The 20,330-nt window shown below is 37.4% G+C and overlaps 1 protein-coding gene across 1 annotated transcript in view; it reads left to right on the top strand.

The window, feature by feature from the left end:
* The window catches only part of SLC30A7 (solute carrier family 30 member 7), an 88,346-nt gene that overhangs the window by 50,016 nt on the left and 18,000 nt on the right, over positions 1–20,330 (top strand). The window contains exon 9 of the mRNA XM_006164973.3: positions 18,547–18,637. Within this exon, the coding sequence (XP_006165035.1) occupies positions 18,547–18,637 (91 nt within the window). The remainder of the gene's footprint in view (positions 1–18,546; positions 18,638–20,330) is intronic.

Genomic DNA, 20,330 nt, shown 5'->3' with positions numbered 1-20,330 from the left:
TTGTAGCTCCTCATTTTGCTTAGCATTTTACATGTTCTTGTACTTATTGACCTTTTGTAGTATTGTCAGAAATAAATTAATCAGTATTTTAAAAAATTAAAATTTGCCATTATTGTCTATAGAATATACTATATACTCATGTAAAAAGCTACTCAATTGCCAATTTATGCCCATAATTCAGAATATCCAATGCTGTTATTTTATACTTATAGCTCATATTTAAAACTTTAAGCTATTTTTGTTTAGTGCATTTTCATCAAAACCTTCCTTCTGCTGATTGAGTTTACTTGATTTATGGAAATATTCTCTATCTTAATTTTCAAAACTTAGTCTTTATTGTTAATACTGTCAGTCAAATCAGACTCTCAGAGAAAGTCCTTTCTGTTGGAGAAAGTCTTGCTTTAATTTTTAATTAAACAGGTATATTAATTTTTTTTTCTTTTTTGGAGAGGTTTTTGCTATAGGGCGCGTGCGCTCGCCAGACAGACAGAGAGAGACATAGAGACAGAAAGCAAGAAATCACCCCCAAGGGGGGATGGTCACGCCACAATCCCTTCTCCTCCATTCTCCTCTCGGGATCTTGGGCACGCACGCACACGCACCCGGCGTGAGTTTTAAGCCACCGGGTCCAGGACGTGAACCACGGTCGACTACGTGGGAGTCCAGCAACATAGCCATTATGCTAACTGCTGGTTCCCCAGGTATATTAATATTCATCCCTGTAACAAACAACTTATTCTTGACTGCATCAAAACCTGGGTTCCTCAGATAGCACTTTTTTAAAGACATGCATTATAATACCTTTTAAATAATGACATGTATTATGGGCTGGTCCCATAAGCTAATGGTTAAAGGAGCTGGGTTCCACATGGCTGATTACGGTTCAAATTCCATTCCTGGCAAAATTGTGCTAGGTGCATTTGTATGCATGGACAAAATTCTGACAGGATGAACAAGAAAGGATTGTGGCATTACTAAACTCTACTGGGGGTTTCTTTCTCTCTCTGGCAAGTGTAAATGCACTCTGGCAAAAAAATAAATAAATGATATACGATGCTTTACATATGTGAGCTTAAACTTTTAGCAAATAGTTATTCTTTGTTTGAGGGAGGGGTTTTTGTTTTAAATAGAATGGTGTTTCCAAATTAAAATAGTGTCTAAAAGCCCAGCTGTGGTCTGCATTGCTAAGATACCGTGCTTTGCAGCCGGGACCACATGGGAAGCCTGGGTTTGATTCCTAGTCCTACCTAAAGGCTGGGCACAGTGGCATGCATGCACCTCTTCTCCCAGCAGCTTGGGGATGCTGAGGCAGGAGGGTTTTGAGTTCAAGGCCGCCCTGTATCATAGCAAGAACAAAGAGCTAGACATGTTTTGCATCCCTGTAGTTCCAGATGGGAGGCTTAGGCCGGAAGATGTCAAGATGGCAAGATTCTATCTTAAAGATAAACAACAGACAAATAAAACTAAACAATAAATATAGACATGAAAAATAAGACCACTTTTATGCTAAGTCATTACACATTCCCATTGTTTCTCAAATGCTGGAATTTTGTCTGCAGTCTTGACAATTTCCTCACAGGTTATACTCAACAGACAAGTTTTTGCATGACACAGTTTCATTAATAATATCGTTTTTTGGGTCAGTGTAATAGCTGATATAAATAATTTCTTAAACCTGATTGGAAATATCTCTGGAGTCATCAGTATACTTGGAATATACTTTATCTGGCACATATTTTTGCCACATGTGTTGAACTATCTTCTGCTATACTTACAAAGTATGGTAGTATCTAAATAGGGAATTTGTTGAATTGCAGTGAAGAATTTGGCATCTAATTTTTTTTGTTATCACCTATATACTGAACATTATTACTATAAAATATGATTCCTAACTATCACAGTGAGCAAAAACTTTATATGAGGTTTCTAAAGCCAGCTTCGATGACAGCTTGAAATTGTTGAAGCTATTTTCTCTTTTTTCACTAATACACCTAGCTTCCCTCTTTAAAAAATTAATAGCTTTATTTTCAGGTGACATTGAAAGAGATACAGGCTTTTACTATTGTTTGACAAAGATTTCCTGAGACTTCTCTTAGGATTGATCTATATTCTGTCAGTATTTGGGAGACATTAGAGGAGAGATCATTAGTAGGACTGTCACCACTGTCATCACTCAAGCTATCCACATTAGAGTATGTCTGAAGATAGGTGTCAGAATACTTGTTTCTAAATCATTCTTTGCCCTTAATTGGAATTATATAAAACAGGAAAGCCACAAAACTAGTCAGGTTTATGTTGTTTTTACTAAAGGCTTATCAGATACCAGTATTTCAAGTAGGCTTTAACCTTTTTTTTTTTTCCTGCCTTGAAGATTTTTAGGCCCTGGCACTTTTACTATAGTAATACTTCGAATGGGTAAATTTTATGCTATTTTTCTGTCAAGTGACTGAATGGCGATTGTGAATTGGGAGGGAAACAATGGAAACCTGCTCACTAGATGAATTGTTTCAGTCTGGTCTGATTTAGGAATGAGTACCTGTGAAAGTGGAGACTCTAGTAATTTTTTTCTTTTATAACTATTCCCAAGATCTTCTAGAAAGTCTTTGGGTATCTCCGTGGATATTGTCTTGTAATTGGTGTCCCTAGAATTGTGGGGTGTAGGACATATTTCTGTATGTGCTACAATTTGAAGACTTCTGCCCTAAATTTTAGTGAAACCAAGATGCTTGCCCTTTTTAGGACGTGTTACAGTGGTTTATATTTCTGTGTCTTTATTTACTATCTTCTGCTTGGAATGTTTCTCCTTGCTACTACTACCTTTTTTTTTTTTTTAATTGCCAGAGGATACATGAACTCCCCAGAGAGACATACACACACAGAAAGCACCCCAGTTGGACATGGTCATGCTGAAATATTTTTTCCTCCATTTCTACATCCTATCAGGATTTGGGTCATATATAGATGTGTCCCTGGTGTGTTTTTCAAGCAGCCACTGAGGCTAGGTGGCTCTCAAACTATAGTTGGCCATGTGGGATGTGTTTTCCATAACTACTGAGCTACAGAGCTGGTCATATTATCTATCTATCTATCTATCTATCTATCTATCTATCTATCTATCTATCTCCAAATATATACCTATAAATAATTATTGTAAAACATGCAATTAAAATCTACCATCTTCATCACTGTTATATGAACACTTCAGTGACATTAAATATATTTTCTTTTTTGTGCTACTATCATCACCATCCATTGACAGAACTCCTTTCATCTTGCAGAAATGAAACTGTACTATTTAACAATAACTCCCCAATTTCTCCTGGCAACCATCATTCTACTTTCTGTCTATGAACCTGTGACATATACGTGGAATCACAGCATTTGGCCTTTTGTCACTGGTTAATTTCACGTTGAATATTGTCTTCAGGGTTTATCCATGTCATAGTATGTGTCATAGTTTTCTTTTGTAAGGCTGAATAATACTCCATTGTATGTATTTACATTTCATCGGTTCATTCACCCATTGATGAACACTTGGGTGGCTTCTGTTATTTTAGCTATTGAAAATAATGCTGTTATTGTGGTCATACAGATATTACTTTAAGTCCCTGCTTTGACCTTTGGGAATACACTCTGAAGTGAAATTGCAGAATTATGTCATAATTTCTGTTTTTAAGTTTTCAAAGAACTGCCATACTGTTTTCCATAGCTATTGTTCCGTTTCACATTTCTACCAACAGAGCAAAGGGACTGAGTTTTCCTTATCCCTGTCAACACTTCATATTTTCTTTTTTTTAATAGTGTCTATCCCAATGGATATGAGATTGTATGTTACTGTTGTTTGCTTTGCATTTCCCTAATGATAAGTGATGTTAAGCACTTTTTTGCATATTTGTTGGCCATTTCCTATATCTTCTTTGGAGAATATTATTTAGTACTCTGCTCACCTTTTCTTTTTCTTTCTTCTAATTTTGGTAGAGGGCACATTCATGACCGAGAGAGAGAGAGAGTAAGAAAGAGGGATGGGGAGAAAGCACCCCCCTGTGGGTAATGGTCATGCCACAATCCCTTTCTCTCCATTTCTCCCTCCTTCCAAGATTTTGGGCATGCATGAACATGTATCTGGCATGTTTCTCAAGTTGCTAGTCTGGAACTGAAACCATGCAATTAGCTATGTGGGACCCAGCTGCCTTAACCACCAGGCTGGCCTGGCCTGTCTTTCAATTTCCCTATTGTTGAATTGTAGGTGTTCTTTATTTATTCTGGGCATTAACCTCTTATCACAAATATGACTTACGGAGACCAGCAGTTAACGTAATGGCTATGTCGCTGGACTCCCATATAGTCGACCATGGTTTGCGTCCGTGACCCGGTGGCTTAAACTCATGCCGGGCGCGTGTGCCCAAGATCCCGAGAGGAGAATGGAGGAGAAGGGATTGCGGTGTGGCCATTCCCCCTGGGGGTGATTTCTCGCTTTCTGTCTCTTTGTCTTTCTCTGTCTGTCTGGCAAGCGCATGCACCCTGTAGGAAAAACCTCCAAAAAAAAAAAAAAATACGACTTACAGATTTTTTTCCATTTCATCGTAATTTCGATGTAGTCCACTATAGTTATGTTTTTCTTCTGTTGCCTGTGTTTCTGGTGTCATAGCCAAGAAATTATGTCTCATACTATTTTCTGTATAAATTTTAAACGCATTAGAGCTCTAAGAGTAAAAGGTGAGACTATGTTAGCACCAGAAGAAAGCATAGCTGAATTACTTTGAATGTGGGAATATGAAGGGTTAACTGTGCCTCAAAACCTCTCTAATCAGGAAGAGAAAAGACTGGTGAACTAAACTACATTAACAACAACAACAACAACAAAAAGACCTCTGGCATAGAAAAGTTAAGACGCATAATAAACTAGGAAACGTATTTGTCTCTTATATCACAAAGAGCTGATTTCTCTAATATAGAGTTCCTAAAAGTAAAATTTTACTTTAATGAGAAGATTAACATCATGATACAAAAATGGACAGAACTGGAAGTTCATGTGGTTCACAGGAAAAGAAATACAAATGACTTTTAAACATATAAAAAGTATTCAACCCCCACTCATAAGAAAAAAGTATAAATTACACTACATTGATAGATGCCATTTCTCACTTAATAGGTGAATAAATATCCAAAAGGTTGTGTAATTTTTTGATAGGGCTATGGTTTAGATAAGCACTTTCATACTTTGCTGACAGGAATGAGAATGGTATTATCTATTTGGATAAAAATTTGGCAACATCTAGCAAAATTAAATATGCGTGTACCTTTGATTAAGCAATGCTACTTCTAGGAATATATTCCAAAGATAAATTAGCAAAAATATAAATGGACATATTTATTAGATAATGTTTTTGGATTTTTGTGTAATGGCAAAAGATTGGAAAGAATACAGATGTTGATCAACAAGAGAATTCTGTGCAGCTCTAAGAAGAAGAATAAGGATGGTTCTCAATGGTAATGACATGTGATTCTCAGGATATGTTAGTAAGAAAACAAGATAGCACTTGATGCATAGCATGATATCTATAGGTTTATAGCATAAGTTACATTTATTTCTTTCCTGAGAAAGAGCGAGAGAGAGACAATGCCACCCCAACAAGGCCTTCACACAGCAGTCCACCCTCAGCCTTAGCCAGCTAGGATCATGGGCACACATGTATATGGGCACACCTTGTATATACAGGGATTCCTTGGGACATGAACTCAGGACCTTCTCATATGGCTTCAGCATCACAGAGTGTTGCATTACCCCTGCATTGCCACAGCTGGTCATGTTCTATAAAAACTGCTGCCTTTATATAAGAAAAAGAAGGGATCCACATGTAATCTACATGTTTTCTTATAATTTTGAAAAGAAATAATGGAAGAATAAATTAAAGCAAATATAATAAATATAGTTACTTCCAAGCAGAGGGGAGGGAAGAGATTAGAAGTAAGGTTTTGAATATATTTTTAAATATACATTTGTCTTTGGAATCAATATTTTTTAGGCTTTCAAAAAATAAATCAAAGGGGGACCAGCAGTTAGCATAATGGCTATGTCGCCGGACTCCCATGTAGTTGACTGCGGTTTGCGTCCCAGACCTGGTGGCTTAAAACTCACGCGGGGCATGTGTGTGTGTATGCCCAAGATCCCGAGAGGAGAATGGAGGAGAAGGGATTGTGGCATGGCCATCCTCCCTAGGGGGTGGTTTCTCGCTTTCTGTCTGTCTGTCTCTGTCTGGCGAGTTCATGCACCCTATAGCCAAAACCTCTCCAAAAAAAAAAAAATTTCCATTTTTAATTTACTTGCTGCGAAAAGAAAAAAAATTCAGCCCCTTTTAGTTTTTCAATTTTAATGTTCACTTCTAATTCGTATATACTTAATTTCAGATTCATCACTGTGAGATATAGCCTGTATTTAAATTACTACGTTATTTTGCTTAATTATTCATAAACTTCATAACTAAATATTTTTATGTCATCAGCATCCAATGTAATGTAGCAATTAGAACCTACTTTGGGGTATTCAGTAGAAAACATAGATTATCACAGAGATATTTTTGAAAATCTATTTTGGGTAAACAGATAAGGTTCATTTTCCTCTGCTCTTCATTTTATGTCAGGTATGCTTCTAGCAAATGTGTAACTTCAGAAGTCAGCAATGAGTATGGGCCCCAGATGGAAATTAGGTGTCAGAGATTTGATTATGGTCATGTTTTGACCCATACAGTCAGCTCTCAGATGGTGGAAAACTTTCACATTGTTAGCTGTCACTGTCTCTTGCCAAGATCGTCTTGGGTCATTTTTACTGTTCATATTTTCTTGAACATTTTTATTTTTGTTTTGCTTGTAGTCCAGGCCTCCTATACATTTAGAAGATCAGCTTCTGCTAAAGTCAGAACTTTTCTGCAGGCACAAGTACTTTAGGAGGGCCAGTAGAGTAACTTTTTTTTTTTTTCCTCTTTTTTTTTTACCATTTAGCTGGGTAACTTTGGGCAAGTCTCTTAGCCTCTCTTTGCCTCAACTTTTCATCTTTCAACTGGTGATAATATAACCTACCTCATAATTTGTTGTGTGTGAATTAAACGGGTTAATGTGTGTAAGTCTTGAACAGCAATTAATATAACTTTTGCTTGCCTGCCTGCCTGCCGTTTTCAAAGGAATGCTGTAGGGAAGCAGACACTACCACTTAAATGTAGTCTTTTTTTTCTTTTTTATTACTGTGATGTTCTTTTTCATGTTTACTTACTGACTCTTACTCTAAATGCATCATCAGATGAGGAGAGGGGAGAGAGAACAAGAAAGTAAAACAGGAAAGTAACACAATACATTGATATTCTGCCCTAGTTAAATTGGAACAACCAGTTCTTGGCTACCTGGAAAGGTATGTCTTAACATTGCCACTGATTGTGATGGGTCAAACTGATACCTAGATAGGTTTTACCTCTATTATTTAAGAGGGCAAAGGGGTTGCTATACTATGCCCTTTTCTACTTTTCTCCAGTGGCCTTCCTGCATGTTGGATTTCTTCAGAGCAACATACTCAGCTGTTAAGAGGCAAAATGATTGTGAGAAACTGAAGGGGTATGGACACTGTGTACATAGTATCGGTTTTAAGTATACCATTTTAAAACTTAAACTAAATAACCACCCTTTGCCTCAAATTCTTAATAGCCTGTCGAATCTAGAGATTATGATTAGCACTTTGGTCCCATTCCTATTGGGTTTTTCTTCCTAATCTTAAGGACTTTTTGTTCTAGGCTAAAACTCTGAAGCTGCCTGAATGGTAACTGATTTGATTTTGATAGTCTTAATAAATATTTCTTTTCGTTTTGTTTATTTTTCCTAAAGGTCCTGTTTGTCTACTTCTTGTCCGTTTTTAAATGTGAATTTCCCTGCAGAGCTTTATCTCCTGCCTGTGTCCATCCTAGACCTGCCACTACTTTCAGGGGGCTACAGAGAGTGACAGGTTCCTTCAGGTCTCATCGTTTTGGTGAAAATGTTACTATACTTAATTCTTATGATATGAATTTATTCCTGTCTGATCTTTCAAAGCTATGTATAGTTCATGGAGTTTTTGCTTTCTTATTTCATTGATCCATTGTCCTCATTTTAAGTATTTTTTAATATATTGCTGCTATGATTTTAATTTTTTATTCAAGAAAATGAAGAAAAGAGCTTTTATTATAAAAATAAATTGCACATCAAGAATTGAGAATTCTTGTTGGTGGTTCCTTCCTAAGTATAATTCTTTCACATGTATTATTTGAATGAAGAATAAGATACTTTGCCTTCTATTTATTAGAGGTACTTTTCTGGAAGGACAGAATTTGTAATTTAGCTATTGCTTTGAAGAGGTGAAAGTCACATCACATGAGGGCTATTCTATATTCCAGTAATCTTCCAGTAGCAGTTGAAATTTTAGTAAATGCATTCAGTAGATGTGTTAAGCACTGCATGTTCCAAGCAATGTGTTGGGCACTGGGAATAAGATGGATATGACATGAACTTGACATTCAAGCACTTAATTGTGATGATTCTGTAGTATGTGCAGAAGGCTCTGCCTTTTACCCATGTCTAATAAGGAACAAGTTTTCTTAACATCCCCAAATTGGTTTTGTCAGCTCATCTTGCTTCCTTCCAACATTCTACATTTCCATTGTTTTCTTAAGTTGCTTAAGGTTGTTGTAAGGATCAAATTAGAATTTTTTATGAAAGACCTTTAAAAGCTACTAAGTGCTATCTAAACAAAAACATTACTAGTTATTTACCAATTTGACATTATACACACACTAATATTTTTGGTTTAAACACCAAATGCATTAGGTGTTATAACTAAGTTCCAGAAGCCTAAGGAAAAGGATGACCTTTTCATGGCTTTAGCTCCAAGTACTAGGGGTATCTGAGGGTATATTATTATCTGCATTATTGTATAAAGTAGATTCTCTGTACATAATGCATTGATTTAAACCATAAGTTTCAAAAACTCAGTATAACTATAATGTAAAGGCTAGACCATTGTACACATGACAAAGCTGGACCCACATGGGAAAGGCTCTGGATTCCCTAAGCATGCAGAGTGGTGTACATGTACCCTGTGGGGGCGCCTGTCTCTCTGTCTGTATCCCTTACAGAAGAAATAAATACAGCTTTTAAAAGGGGCCAGCCCCCTTGCTGTGGTGGTTAAGGTGACTGGATATCACATGGCTAACTGCCCAGTTTGAGTTCCAGATCCAGTGGCTTGAGAAACCAAGTGCATGTGCATGTGTGCCCAAAGTCTTGAAAGGAGAGAAAAATAAAGGAGGAAGGATTATGGTGTGACCATTCCCCATAGGAGATACTTTCTCACTTTCTCTCTTGCTCTGACTCTTTCTGATGAGTGTACCCACCCTCTAGCAAAGTTTAAAAAAAAAAAAAATTTAAAAAATATTACATAAACTACAATCCCAGGTGATATGATTTTGGGTTATCTGTTCTATACTAGGCTTATAAAATTCTGGATTGTGGGCCAGCAGGTGGTGCAGTGGTTAAGGTGCTGGATTGACTCTCACATGGCTGACCATGGTTCAAGTCTTAGACCTGGTGACTTGAAACTCACTCTGGGTGTGTATGCGTGCGTGTCCAAAATCCCAAGAGGAGACTAGAGGAGAAGGAATTGTGGCATGGCCACCTTCCCTAGGGGGTGATTTCTCGCTTTCTGTCTCTTATTTCTCTCTGTTTCTCTGGTGAGCACATGTGCCTTATATATAGCAAGAATCTCTCAAAAAAATTCTGGATTAATAGGTAATTACCCATAACTATGAATTAATTATATATATACAAATATGATGACATATTTAATTTAAATGCAGATTTCATTATAATGAGAGGCCAATTTTCTTTGGCTTTTATGTCTACTAAAATTTTCTAGTATATGGGAACCAGCAGTTAGCGTAATGGCTATGTTGCTGGACTCCCACGTAGTCGACTGCAGTTCGCATCCAGGACCCGGTGGCTTAAAACTCACGCCAGGTGCGTGTGTGTGCGTGCCCAAGATCCCGAGAGGAGAATGGAGGAGATGGGATTGTGGCGTGACCATCCCCTCTGGGGGGGTGATTTCTCGCTTTCTGTCTCTATGTCTCTGTCTGTCTGGCGAGCGCATGCGCCCTATAGCGAAAACCTCTCCAAAAAAAAAAAAAAATTTCTAGTATATGACATATGCCATATCTTCAAATTTATAAGTTCTCTTTAAAAGTACAGTTTTCTTTATGTTGGTTGATTATAATAATCCTCAATAATATGCAGGATGACTTAGCCCAACCAGTTCACAGAATCAAATTAGTAATCATATTTGAATTACTATTACTAAATATTTATTCTCAAATCTAAGTAATAGTTCTAAATCTCTATAAAGATTTTATTGCTGAACATCATAATTGTCATTATTTTTCTTGTTTCTTAAAAGTTTTCACGATGTGTATACCATTTTCTTTGGTCTGTTTATAATTACTGCTAGATAATTTATTGACTGTTGAAATGGTGAGACTCTCTCGCCACAACCTGTTTCTGAAGTTAAGATTTTAATATATAATCATTTGCTAGTTACTTGTAGTAAAGTGTAATAACCAACTTTTGCTCATTTAATGTTAGCATATAAGGCTAAAGTTTTTACATTAATTTTATGTTTATGATTATGTTATTATAAATTTGATTTACCTTTAGCTTTTGACAAATAAAGTCATTTCCTTGTTTGACTGGTAAACTCATATCTAATGACTCATCCCTTTTTACATATGATAGGAAAATGGGGTTACATTGTGAAAGCTAGAATTGGGTTAGTCAACCAGAAGTGAACCTCTAATTGTTTCCAAATGCTTACTTTTTGGGTTTGGATACAGCTCTAAGTCTTAGCTCAGTCAGGAATTTGCTAAGCTTGTCTTTTTCTACATATCCTTTCATTATGGCTACATAGATCCATGCTAAAATCTATTTTATGATTCCCCATTATGGTAGTTAATCAGAAAAATATGAACACAAACTCCTGAGCTAAACACAATTTTTAAGGGCAAAACCTAGAGTTGCTACAGATTTCTTTTACATTTTTATGACTTTTGAAATTATTACAGAAATCGACCTTGTTTCTATATTGCATATTACCATGTGATTTAGCAAGTACCTTTTATCCCCCCACCACAGTTTTATGACCTGGTTATAGCACCTACAGCAAATTCTTATGTTATATAAAAAAATTCCTATTGCAGAAAATTAGTATGGCAGATACATGTATTTTGGTAAAATGCTTGCTGCTGTTGAATGTAAACATTTTATTAAAATTCTACTAAACTTGGGGCCAGCAGGTGGCATGGTAGTTAGGGTGCTGGACTCCCACATAGCCAACCACGGTTCCAGTGCTGAACCTGGTGACTTGCTTTCTCGCTTTCCCTCTCTCTTTTTCTCTCTCTCTGTCTCTAATGACTATAGCAAGTTAAAAAACAATAATAGTAAATGAAATAAAATAAATAATTCTTAAACAAAAATTCTACCTTAATTAGGCAGTCATTCCAAATTTCATAGTAGAGCCAAATAAGTAAAAATCACAATTGACCCTTACTAAAAAATAAAAAAACTCCATTTTATTTCCTTGAATCAGTTATGATGTGTTGTATCCAGTTATTTTAAAAGAAATGTTTGCTTCTGGGGACCAGCAGTTAGCGTAATGGCTAAGTCGCTGGACTCCCACATAGTCGACCGCAGTTCAAGTCCCGGATCTGGTGACTTAAATTCATGCCGGGCACATGTGCGTGCATGCCTAAGATCCCAAGAGGAGAATGGAGAAGGGATTGTGGCATGGCCATCTTCTCTGAGGGGTGATCTCTCACTTTCTGTCTCTCTGTCTCTGTCTGCCTGGCGAGCACACGCGCCCTATAGCCAACACCTCTCAAAAAAAAAAAAAAAGAAAAAAGAAGAAATGTTTGCTTCTGATATTAATTTTATTAAAATGTTTACCTACATTATTGTTCTTGACTTGAGTGTTAATGATCTCTAAATCCCATTTTAATTCAAGCTCTGATCACAGAACTTGTTTATTTGTTTATTTATTTTAGTTTTTTTCTATAGGGCATGTGTTCTCACCAGAGACACAGACAGAGAGGCGGAAAGTGAGAAATCACCTCCCTCCCAGGGGAGATGGCCATGCAGCAATCCCTTCTCCATTTTTCTCTCAGAATTTTGGGCACACATGCACATGCACCTGGGTGTGACTTTCATGCTGCTGGGTCAGGACTCAAACTGTGCAGCCAGCCTTACGGGATCCAGTGCCTTAATCTCCACACCACCTGCTGGCCTAATCACAGAACTTCTTTATCAGATCTAGAATTCTCAAACTAAGTGCTTTATGCAAAAGTGAATTTTAGGAGAGAAAAAGAATTACTATGTTCTTTTTTACAAAGGTGGTTGCAGAACACAATGGATGTTAGGAATCAATACACAGAGATATTTTAAGGCTATTCTCTTCAAGAATTGTTGTAGATTGAAGTTACCATCTTAATTACTGTGTTTTAGCTCTTGGGAGAAATTTTTCACTATACCTAAGTATTCTAAAGCAATAAATTACAAAAAAAAATTTTTTTCATTTATTTCTTCCATGAGAGAGAGAGAGAGAGACAGACAGACAGAAAGACAAAGAGTCAGGAAGGCATTCCCAACAGAGTCTTCACACTGCCATCCACCCCTAGTCTGAGCCAGGTCAGGTCACAGGGACATACGTGTATACACCCAGTATGCTCTGAACAGTGCTAGGGTGAGAACCCAGGACCTTTCCCATTGGGTCTAATTGCATTACCACTGTCACCAAAACAATAAATATATAAAAGTTGTTTGCCAAATGATAGTTCATATCTATTGCTAACTAATTTCATTGGCTACACTATATGCCTTTGATTGCAATTCATTGTCCTCTTCCATTCTCTTTTTTCCTCCCCTTTTATTTCTAAAAGCATATTTTAAAGTAAGTTATCAATGTACAGTAAAACTGTTCACCAAAAGTTCATTAAAATGAAAATAGATACAGGCATAATCTGTAGTTATTTTGAATTCCTATATGGCACCTTCTAAATGGTGGGCCCTAAATAAGTGTTTGTTGCCTTATCTCCATTATTGTCTCTTAAGTTTTTAAAAACGAAGTTATGTGGATCAGCAAATGGCATAATGGTTATGTCACTGGACTCCCACGTAATCGACCGCTGTTTGAGTCTTGGACTTGGTGGCTTAAAGCTTACCCTGGGCGCGTGTGCATGCATGCCTAAAATCCCAAGAGGAGAATGGAGGAGAAGGGATTGCTGCCTGGCCATCTCCCCGGGAGATGATTTCTCACTTTCTTTCTGTCTCTATGGTGAGACATGTGCTCTATAGCAAAAATCTCTCTCCCTCTTAAAAAAAAAAAAGTTATGAATTTCTTTGAAGTTAGGTGTTGTAGATTTTATTTTTATTTCCAATGTCTACCACATGCTTCGTATATGGTAGGTATATACTGGATGTTTGTTGACGTGAGCTTCTTAAAACCAAATTTTGAGTTAAAAGACCTGGTCTGTTAATTCTAACAACCTCACTCACTAGCTCTGTTCTCGGATTGGCTATTTTGGTGTTCCAGGTCTCTGTTTCCACCACACTATAGTAGGATCCCACATGCTTCTAGAAAATCTGAGGCCAAGCTATAGTAGGTGTTTAATTATCCTTGCTTTCTATTGTTTGCTTAATGAAATTTATTTGCAGGATTATCTAAGTAGTGTTGGAGTAAATTGGTTTGTTAAATGTATCCTATGTCTTTGGTGCAATAAAATGCCTTTTATTTCTCAGTATATAAAAGCAATTTTTATTTTATTTCATTTCTGGATATATTCTCTACTATTTCTTATAGTTTGACCACTGTTTTTTTTTTTTTCCCATGAATGAAAAATAGATTAAAGATGGAAGAAATTGCTTGGATATTTAATCTACCCCCTCATTTATAGATAAGAAAATTTATGCTTTGGAAGGTTATGTGATTTTTCCCAAAGCTATTTGCTAGCAGAATTAGATTGTCGGGATTTTCATGTGAGTGTGATTTCCATCTCAGATATCTAGACATTATTAGCAGTTCCTTAGGATGAAGATTAGAGAAGAAATGATTAAAATATCTAAATTTAGGAGGCACATAGGAAAGAAAACTTTTTTCTTATTCTCAAATAATTCAAGTATGTATGTGCTCACTGGAGAGAAGCAGAGAGGGAAGGTGAGAAAGTTCCCCTCCAGGGGGCATGTCACACCACAGTCCCTTCTCCATTTTTTCTTGGGGTATTAGACATACACACACACACACACACACACACACACACACATACAAACACACATACAAATACACTCAGCGTGTTTTTCAAGCTGCTGTGTCTGGGGCTTGAACTACTCAGTCCGCCTTGTGGAATCTGCCCTGCCTGCCTTCACCACCATGCTACCAACTGGCATGAGAATCATTCTTATGCCTTATTTTCTAAGAAATATAAAAAAGTAGTGGGACCAGCAGTTAGCATAATGGCTATGTCGCTGGACTCCCACGTAGTCGATCATGGTTCGAGTCCCGGACCTGGTGGCTTAAACTCACGCCGGGTGCGTGTGCATGTGTGCCCAAGATCCTGAGAGGAGAATGGAGGAGAAGGGATTGTGGCGTGGCCATCCCCCCTGGGGGGTGATTTCTCGCTTTCTCTCTCTCTGTGTCTGTCTGGTGAGCACACGCGCCCTATAGCAAAAAAAAAAAAAACCTCTCCAAAAAAAAAAAGAAAAAGAAAAGAAAGTAGTAAAACATAAAGATTTTAGTTCAATATATAAAAGCAGCCTGCAACTGATTCTTTTTTTCCCCTTAGAAATGAGGATGATTGAATTGTACCTTATTAGTCTGCCAGCATGTTTTTTCTTGCCTTTTTTGTAAACTCAGGGAGTCTTCATCTATTTAATGACAACACATCAGCTAGGAACAGATACCACTCTTTGGTTTGGATGAATAATGTCCTTTCACTGTCAAAAATCTTTAACTCCACTTTCAGTTGTTTTCACTATTTTTTTTTCCCCAGCATTCTCCAACCTGACTTCATTTTTCCTGAAATTGTGCAATAGGAGGTCTCAAACAATATTTTTATTATTTGGTCAATGGCCTTTCTCTGTTCATATCTTTCTTCCTTCATTGTGACATGTATTGCTTTTAGAAATATGTTTCCTTTTTCCTGATGCTGTACTTTTATTGTCTTCATTGGTGCTTTTTTCCCCTAACTGCTAATAATGCCACACATTCTGCAGTATTGTGTATTGATCCCTTACCTTAAGTGTACTTTTAAAATTAAGTTTAATGAATTCAGCTATAATTAGTTTCATAAACATTAATTCCAAACACTGTCTGGAAAGAGCTAGAGACACAAACATAAACAAGACATCGTCCCTATCTTAAAGCATCTTTCAGTTTAAAGCGAGAGGGAAACCCAAGCTGATAATTATCGTGCAATGTAAATATATCATAGGTATCATTTTTTTTTAATAGGAACATAAGAGGATATTGTATATAGTTTGGAGGACAGCTTGGGATCAGGAATTATGTCCCCAATAGGTGACACTTGAGATTTTAAAGAAGGAGTAAAAGCCAGACCAAAGAGCAGTCTAGGGATATTTTAGGCAGAGGTTGCAACATGAACTAAAAGCGTGAAAGTAAGAGACAGCATAAGGTTAGCAAAGTGCCTTTGTATTTGGAAAGCTTAGAATGGGAAGCAAAGATTGATAGAAGATGAAGCTGGGGGATGGGGATGCGTATCCAAAGGTACACCGAGTTGGAGGATTTACACTTCATCCTCAAGGCAGAGGGGTGCTTTTCTTTCTTTCTTTTTTTCTTTTTTTTTTCTTTCTTTCTTTCTTTCTTTCTTTCTTTCTTTCTTTCTTTCTTTCTTTCTTTCTTTGAGTGTGTGTGTGTGTTTTGGGTCCCCTCCTCCAATTTCCAGGGAGTTTGCTAGAGGTGGAAAGAAAGACAGAAGAGGGAGAAAGCACCCCCCAATGGGCATGGTCACGCCATAATCTCTTCTCTTAATCTCTTCTCTTTTTCAACATTCTGTCATGATTTGGAGAGCACATGCACACATGCCTGATGTGTTTTCAAACCTCTGCAATTAAACTGCAGTTGGCCAAGTAGGATCCTGCTCCTGTAACCACTGGCTACAGATATAGCCCGGGTGGAGTTTATATGTAATAGTCTAATAGCTCTATAAAGAATAGTTGTAGTTGTTATTTATGGGTACATAACAAATTACCCAAGCACCTAGAGGCTAAAATAGTGTATCATTGTCTCATAATTTCTGTGGCTTATGAATCTGAGTGTGGCTAATTGGGCCCTCTAACTCAGGGTCCTCCTAAAGTGGCAATTAAGGTATGAGCCATGGGCCAGTAATCCCAACACTTTTGAGGTAGAATTCACTTTTAAACTACTCAAGTGGTTGTTGACAGTATCCTTTTCCCTCTGTGTCCCTCAGATTCTTGCCACATGGTATCTCAGTAGGACAGATTATTAGCACATGACTGGTATTAGGGAGAGAGTGGGAGCCAAAGAAGAGGATAGGACTGCATTGGTTCAGTGGTGAGGTAATGCTCCATGGTGCTGAAGCAACATGCAGAGGTCCCTGGTTCACATCCCAAGGTCTCCCTTGCATAGTAAGCACGTGTGCATACCCATGATCCTGGCTGGCTGAGGCTGAGAGTAGAACTCTGTCTAAGGGCCTGTTGAGGTGCCTGTCTATGTATATATTATTTGTTCAACCAACAGTAATCATAGGTCCACCTTGTGGTCAGTATTTCACTAGTCCTCCTTGGGGAAAAAAAAAAAAAAAAAAAACAGTGAAAGGGATAAGCATTGTCTTTGTTCCTTTGGGTCATTATTAGTACCTTCTCTTTTTGTCTGTCAGAAATACCAGTAATCCTTAAAGTACCCTTCAATACTCTTCTTAGCAAGCTTTCCTTGAAGCATATATTGAGCTATTGGAAAAGTCATGACATATTTTTCTCTCTTTCTATGCAAAATGCTTCATGACTTTTCTGATGACCCGGTATAAAGGTTCTTTTTATTTTCATCTTCTATAGCTGTTATCAGGAGAAATCTTTCTTGGGAAATTTTGAGATTCTGCAGTTCAAAAGTGAGCACTGGCTTAAACTATTAAGTGTAATGAAGCTACTTCTGGCCTTTCCCTCACTCTACTTCAAGCTGTAGAGCTGTATCACCTGGCTCATTGGAATCACCAGGAAAGCTTTTTTTTTTTTTTTTTTGAGAGATTTTCACTGTAGGGCGCGTGCGCTCGCCAGAGAGACAGAGAGACATAGAGACAGAAAGCGAGAAATCACCCCCCAGGGGGGATGGTCACGCCGCAATCCCTTCTCCTCCATTCTCCTCTCGGGATCTTGGGCACGCACACACACGCGCCCGGCGTGAGTTTTAAGCCACCGGGTCCGGGACACGAACTGCGGTCGCCTACGTGGGAGTCCAGCGACATAGCCATTACGCTAACTGCTGGTTCCCACCAGGAAAGCTTTTTATTCCCATAAATGCCCAGACCTATCTTCAAGGAATCTGGTTCAATATGTCTGAAATAAAAACAAAATTAAGACTCAAAGATGACTGGTGCATAGGTAGGTTAGAAAGCCATTACATTGGTCACCCTCACTATTACGCTATACCTGTTTTGTATATAATTAATCATCCAAACAACATGAAATAGTATTTTCAAATACTAGCTACATCAATACATGTAGACTTTGAGGCTCCATCCCTAGAGCTTATGAGTTTACTACACCTATGATTATAGCCAGATTTTTTTAAAGGATTGCTTATTTTATTTATTATTATTATTTTTAAATTTTACCAGAGAGAGGCAGAGAGAGAGAGAAAGAAAGTGAGAAAGCAAGCCGCTAGGCCTGAGACTCAAACTGTGGTCAGCCATGTGAGAGTCCAGCTCCCGTTAACCACCACGTCACCTGCCGGCCCCATTTTTACACGTTTTTAAAAAAAATAATGTGATAAGACTACTACATAATTGGGTTTTAAAAATGCTGGATGAGTAGACTGAAACTTTTATTTTTGTGTGTTTTTCTTTATACTAGTCAGGTAAATGTTTGGTAAATATTAAGGACCATTCAGCCTGATAGCTTTATGGATTACATTGGAAGCTGCTGACCATATGAAGTCCTGTTTTAAATAACAGTTGAATACTTACGTTTGGATTTTTAGATGTCTCAATATTATTATAATTTGTTATTATTCAATATTATAAATTTAATCTTTCATTTTATGATTGATATATTTTCTCTAGTTCTTCAACTCTAGATAGTAACTTACTGTTCATATAAAATATTTGAAACAGTTCCTTCTTTTTCTTCATATTATTCTGATAAGTCTTATTATATTCTACTATAGACAGGAATATTATTACTTTCTTGCAGGATTAGGTTTTCATGATGTGGCTTTAATGAATTTGCTGTCTTCATTTTCTTTAGTGTTATTCCTCTTCTAAGAGAGTCTGTTGGAATATTAATGCAAAGAACTCCTCCTCTGTTGGAAAATACTCTTCCTCAGTGCTATCAGAGGGTAAGTTTCAGCTCTTCCAAACCATTAGACTTTTGTTTTTCTGAACTGTTAGGGTTTTGAGCTTTTGACAAATATGGGTAGCATGTGTGTATAATTTAGTATTTCTTCCAAGGTTGAATACTGACCATGAATGCTATTTGTACCAACCACAATAAAATCATAAGAAAATGTTGAACTTTACTAAAGAAAAATGTGGTAGAAATTGTTCTCATCTAGAAGTTGAGCAGTTGCTTTAAAACAGACTATGGATAGCAGATGAAGTAAGCATTTATTCAGTTCTCTTATTTTGAGCTTCCATTTTATGCCAAATTACTATTCTAGGTGGTGGGGCTGTGATGGTAAACAAGAGGCAGAGGGGCTCTATTCTCATGGAGCTTACACTATTGGAGAAATATAGGCACTAAATAATAAATTGGTAAATAAGAAGTATCAGTGATAACTACTTTAGTAGAAATAATACAAGGTAATGTATAGATATAGATGGCTACGTTAGTTTCACTGAGGAAGTCATATTCAAGGAAATTGAAATCTTAATGCCAAGAAGGAGTCAACCATATGAAGATCCTAGAGAAGAATGATGTAGGCAAAAGAAAACACTAATGTAATAGTGCTGTGGCCGGAACTCATTTAGTATGTTCCGAGACCAGACAAACAGCCATGTGGCTGAAGCCTGATAAAGGGAAAAGTAGCTTGGGAGGTGGAAGAGCAGGGGCCAGATCATACAGGGATTTGGGGCATACAAAGAGGTTTGAATTTACTTCTAATTCAGTGGGAGGCATTGGAAGGCTTGAGGTAGTGGGAGCTCCATGGATCTTACATTTTTACAAAAGTATTCTGCTTGCTACATAGGGAATGAATTCTAAGGACCATGAAAGCAAAGAAAAAAGTTATGAAGGTGTTGATATAACATAACATGAAAACAAAGTGGTGGCTAGGACTGCCATGATAGCTGAAAGATGGAGAAAAAATAAACATCTGGGGTGTTTTTAGGAGGATTATATTGGGTCATCTGAAAAGTTGTGACACATTTTTGCAGAGGAAAACATGTAATAATGCGTCATTACTTTTTCAATATTAATAAGGGGAAGAGTATTGGCAACAAAACTCTTTACCAACAAATGGTATTGCTATTTTGTTGAAATTGAGATGCAGGTTTGAGGATGGAAAAATCCCCCAAATCAAGAATTCTCTTTGGCTGTTAAAACTGAGACACTTGTTATACTTTCTGGGGATATGTCAGTTAAGTGGTTGGATATGCAATTTGGCATTTCAGGGACGGATTCTGACTAGAAAGAGTTTTGAGTCATCAATACATGAATACATTTAATACATTGAGATTGCTGGGAACCAGCAGTCAGCGTAATGGCTATGTCGCTGGACTCCCACGTAGTCGACTGCGGTTCGCATCCCGGACCCGGTGGTTTAAAACTCACGCCAGGCGCGTGTGCATGCATGCCCAAGATCCCGAGAGGAGAATGGAGGAGAAGGGATTGCGGCGTGACCATCCCCCCTGGGGGGTGATTTCTCGCTTTCTGTCTCTATGTCTCTCTCTGTCTGGCGAGCGCACGCGCCCTATAGTGAAAAACCTCTCAAAAAAAAAAAAAAAAACATTGAGATTGCATGAGATTAACTAAGGGGTGGTTATAGTTCTATTCTCATAGCTCTGCTTTCAACTCCAGACTTTAAGCCCAGG

The sequence above is a fragment of the Tupaia chinensis genome, unplaced genomic scaffold (assembly GCF_000334495.1).
Source record: "Tupaia chinensis unplaced genomic scaffold, TupChi_1.0 Scaffold143775_1, whole genome shotgun sequence".
Lineage (NCBI taxonomy): Eukaryota > Metazoa > Chordata > Mammalia > Scandentia > Tupaiidae > Tupaia > Tupaia belangeri.
Note: the sequence above shows the minus strand (reverse complement) of the source record. Positions and strands in the feature narration are given on the sequence as shown.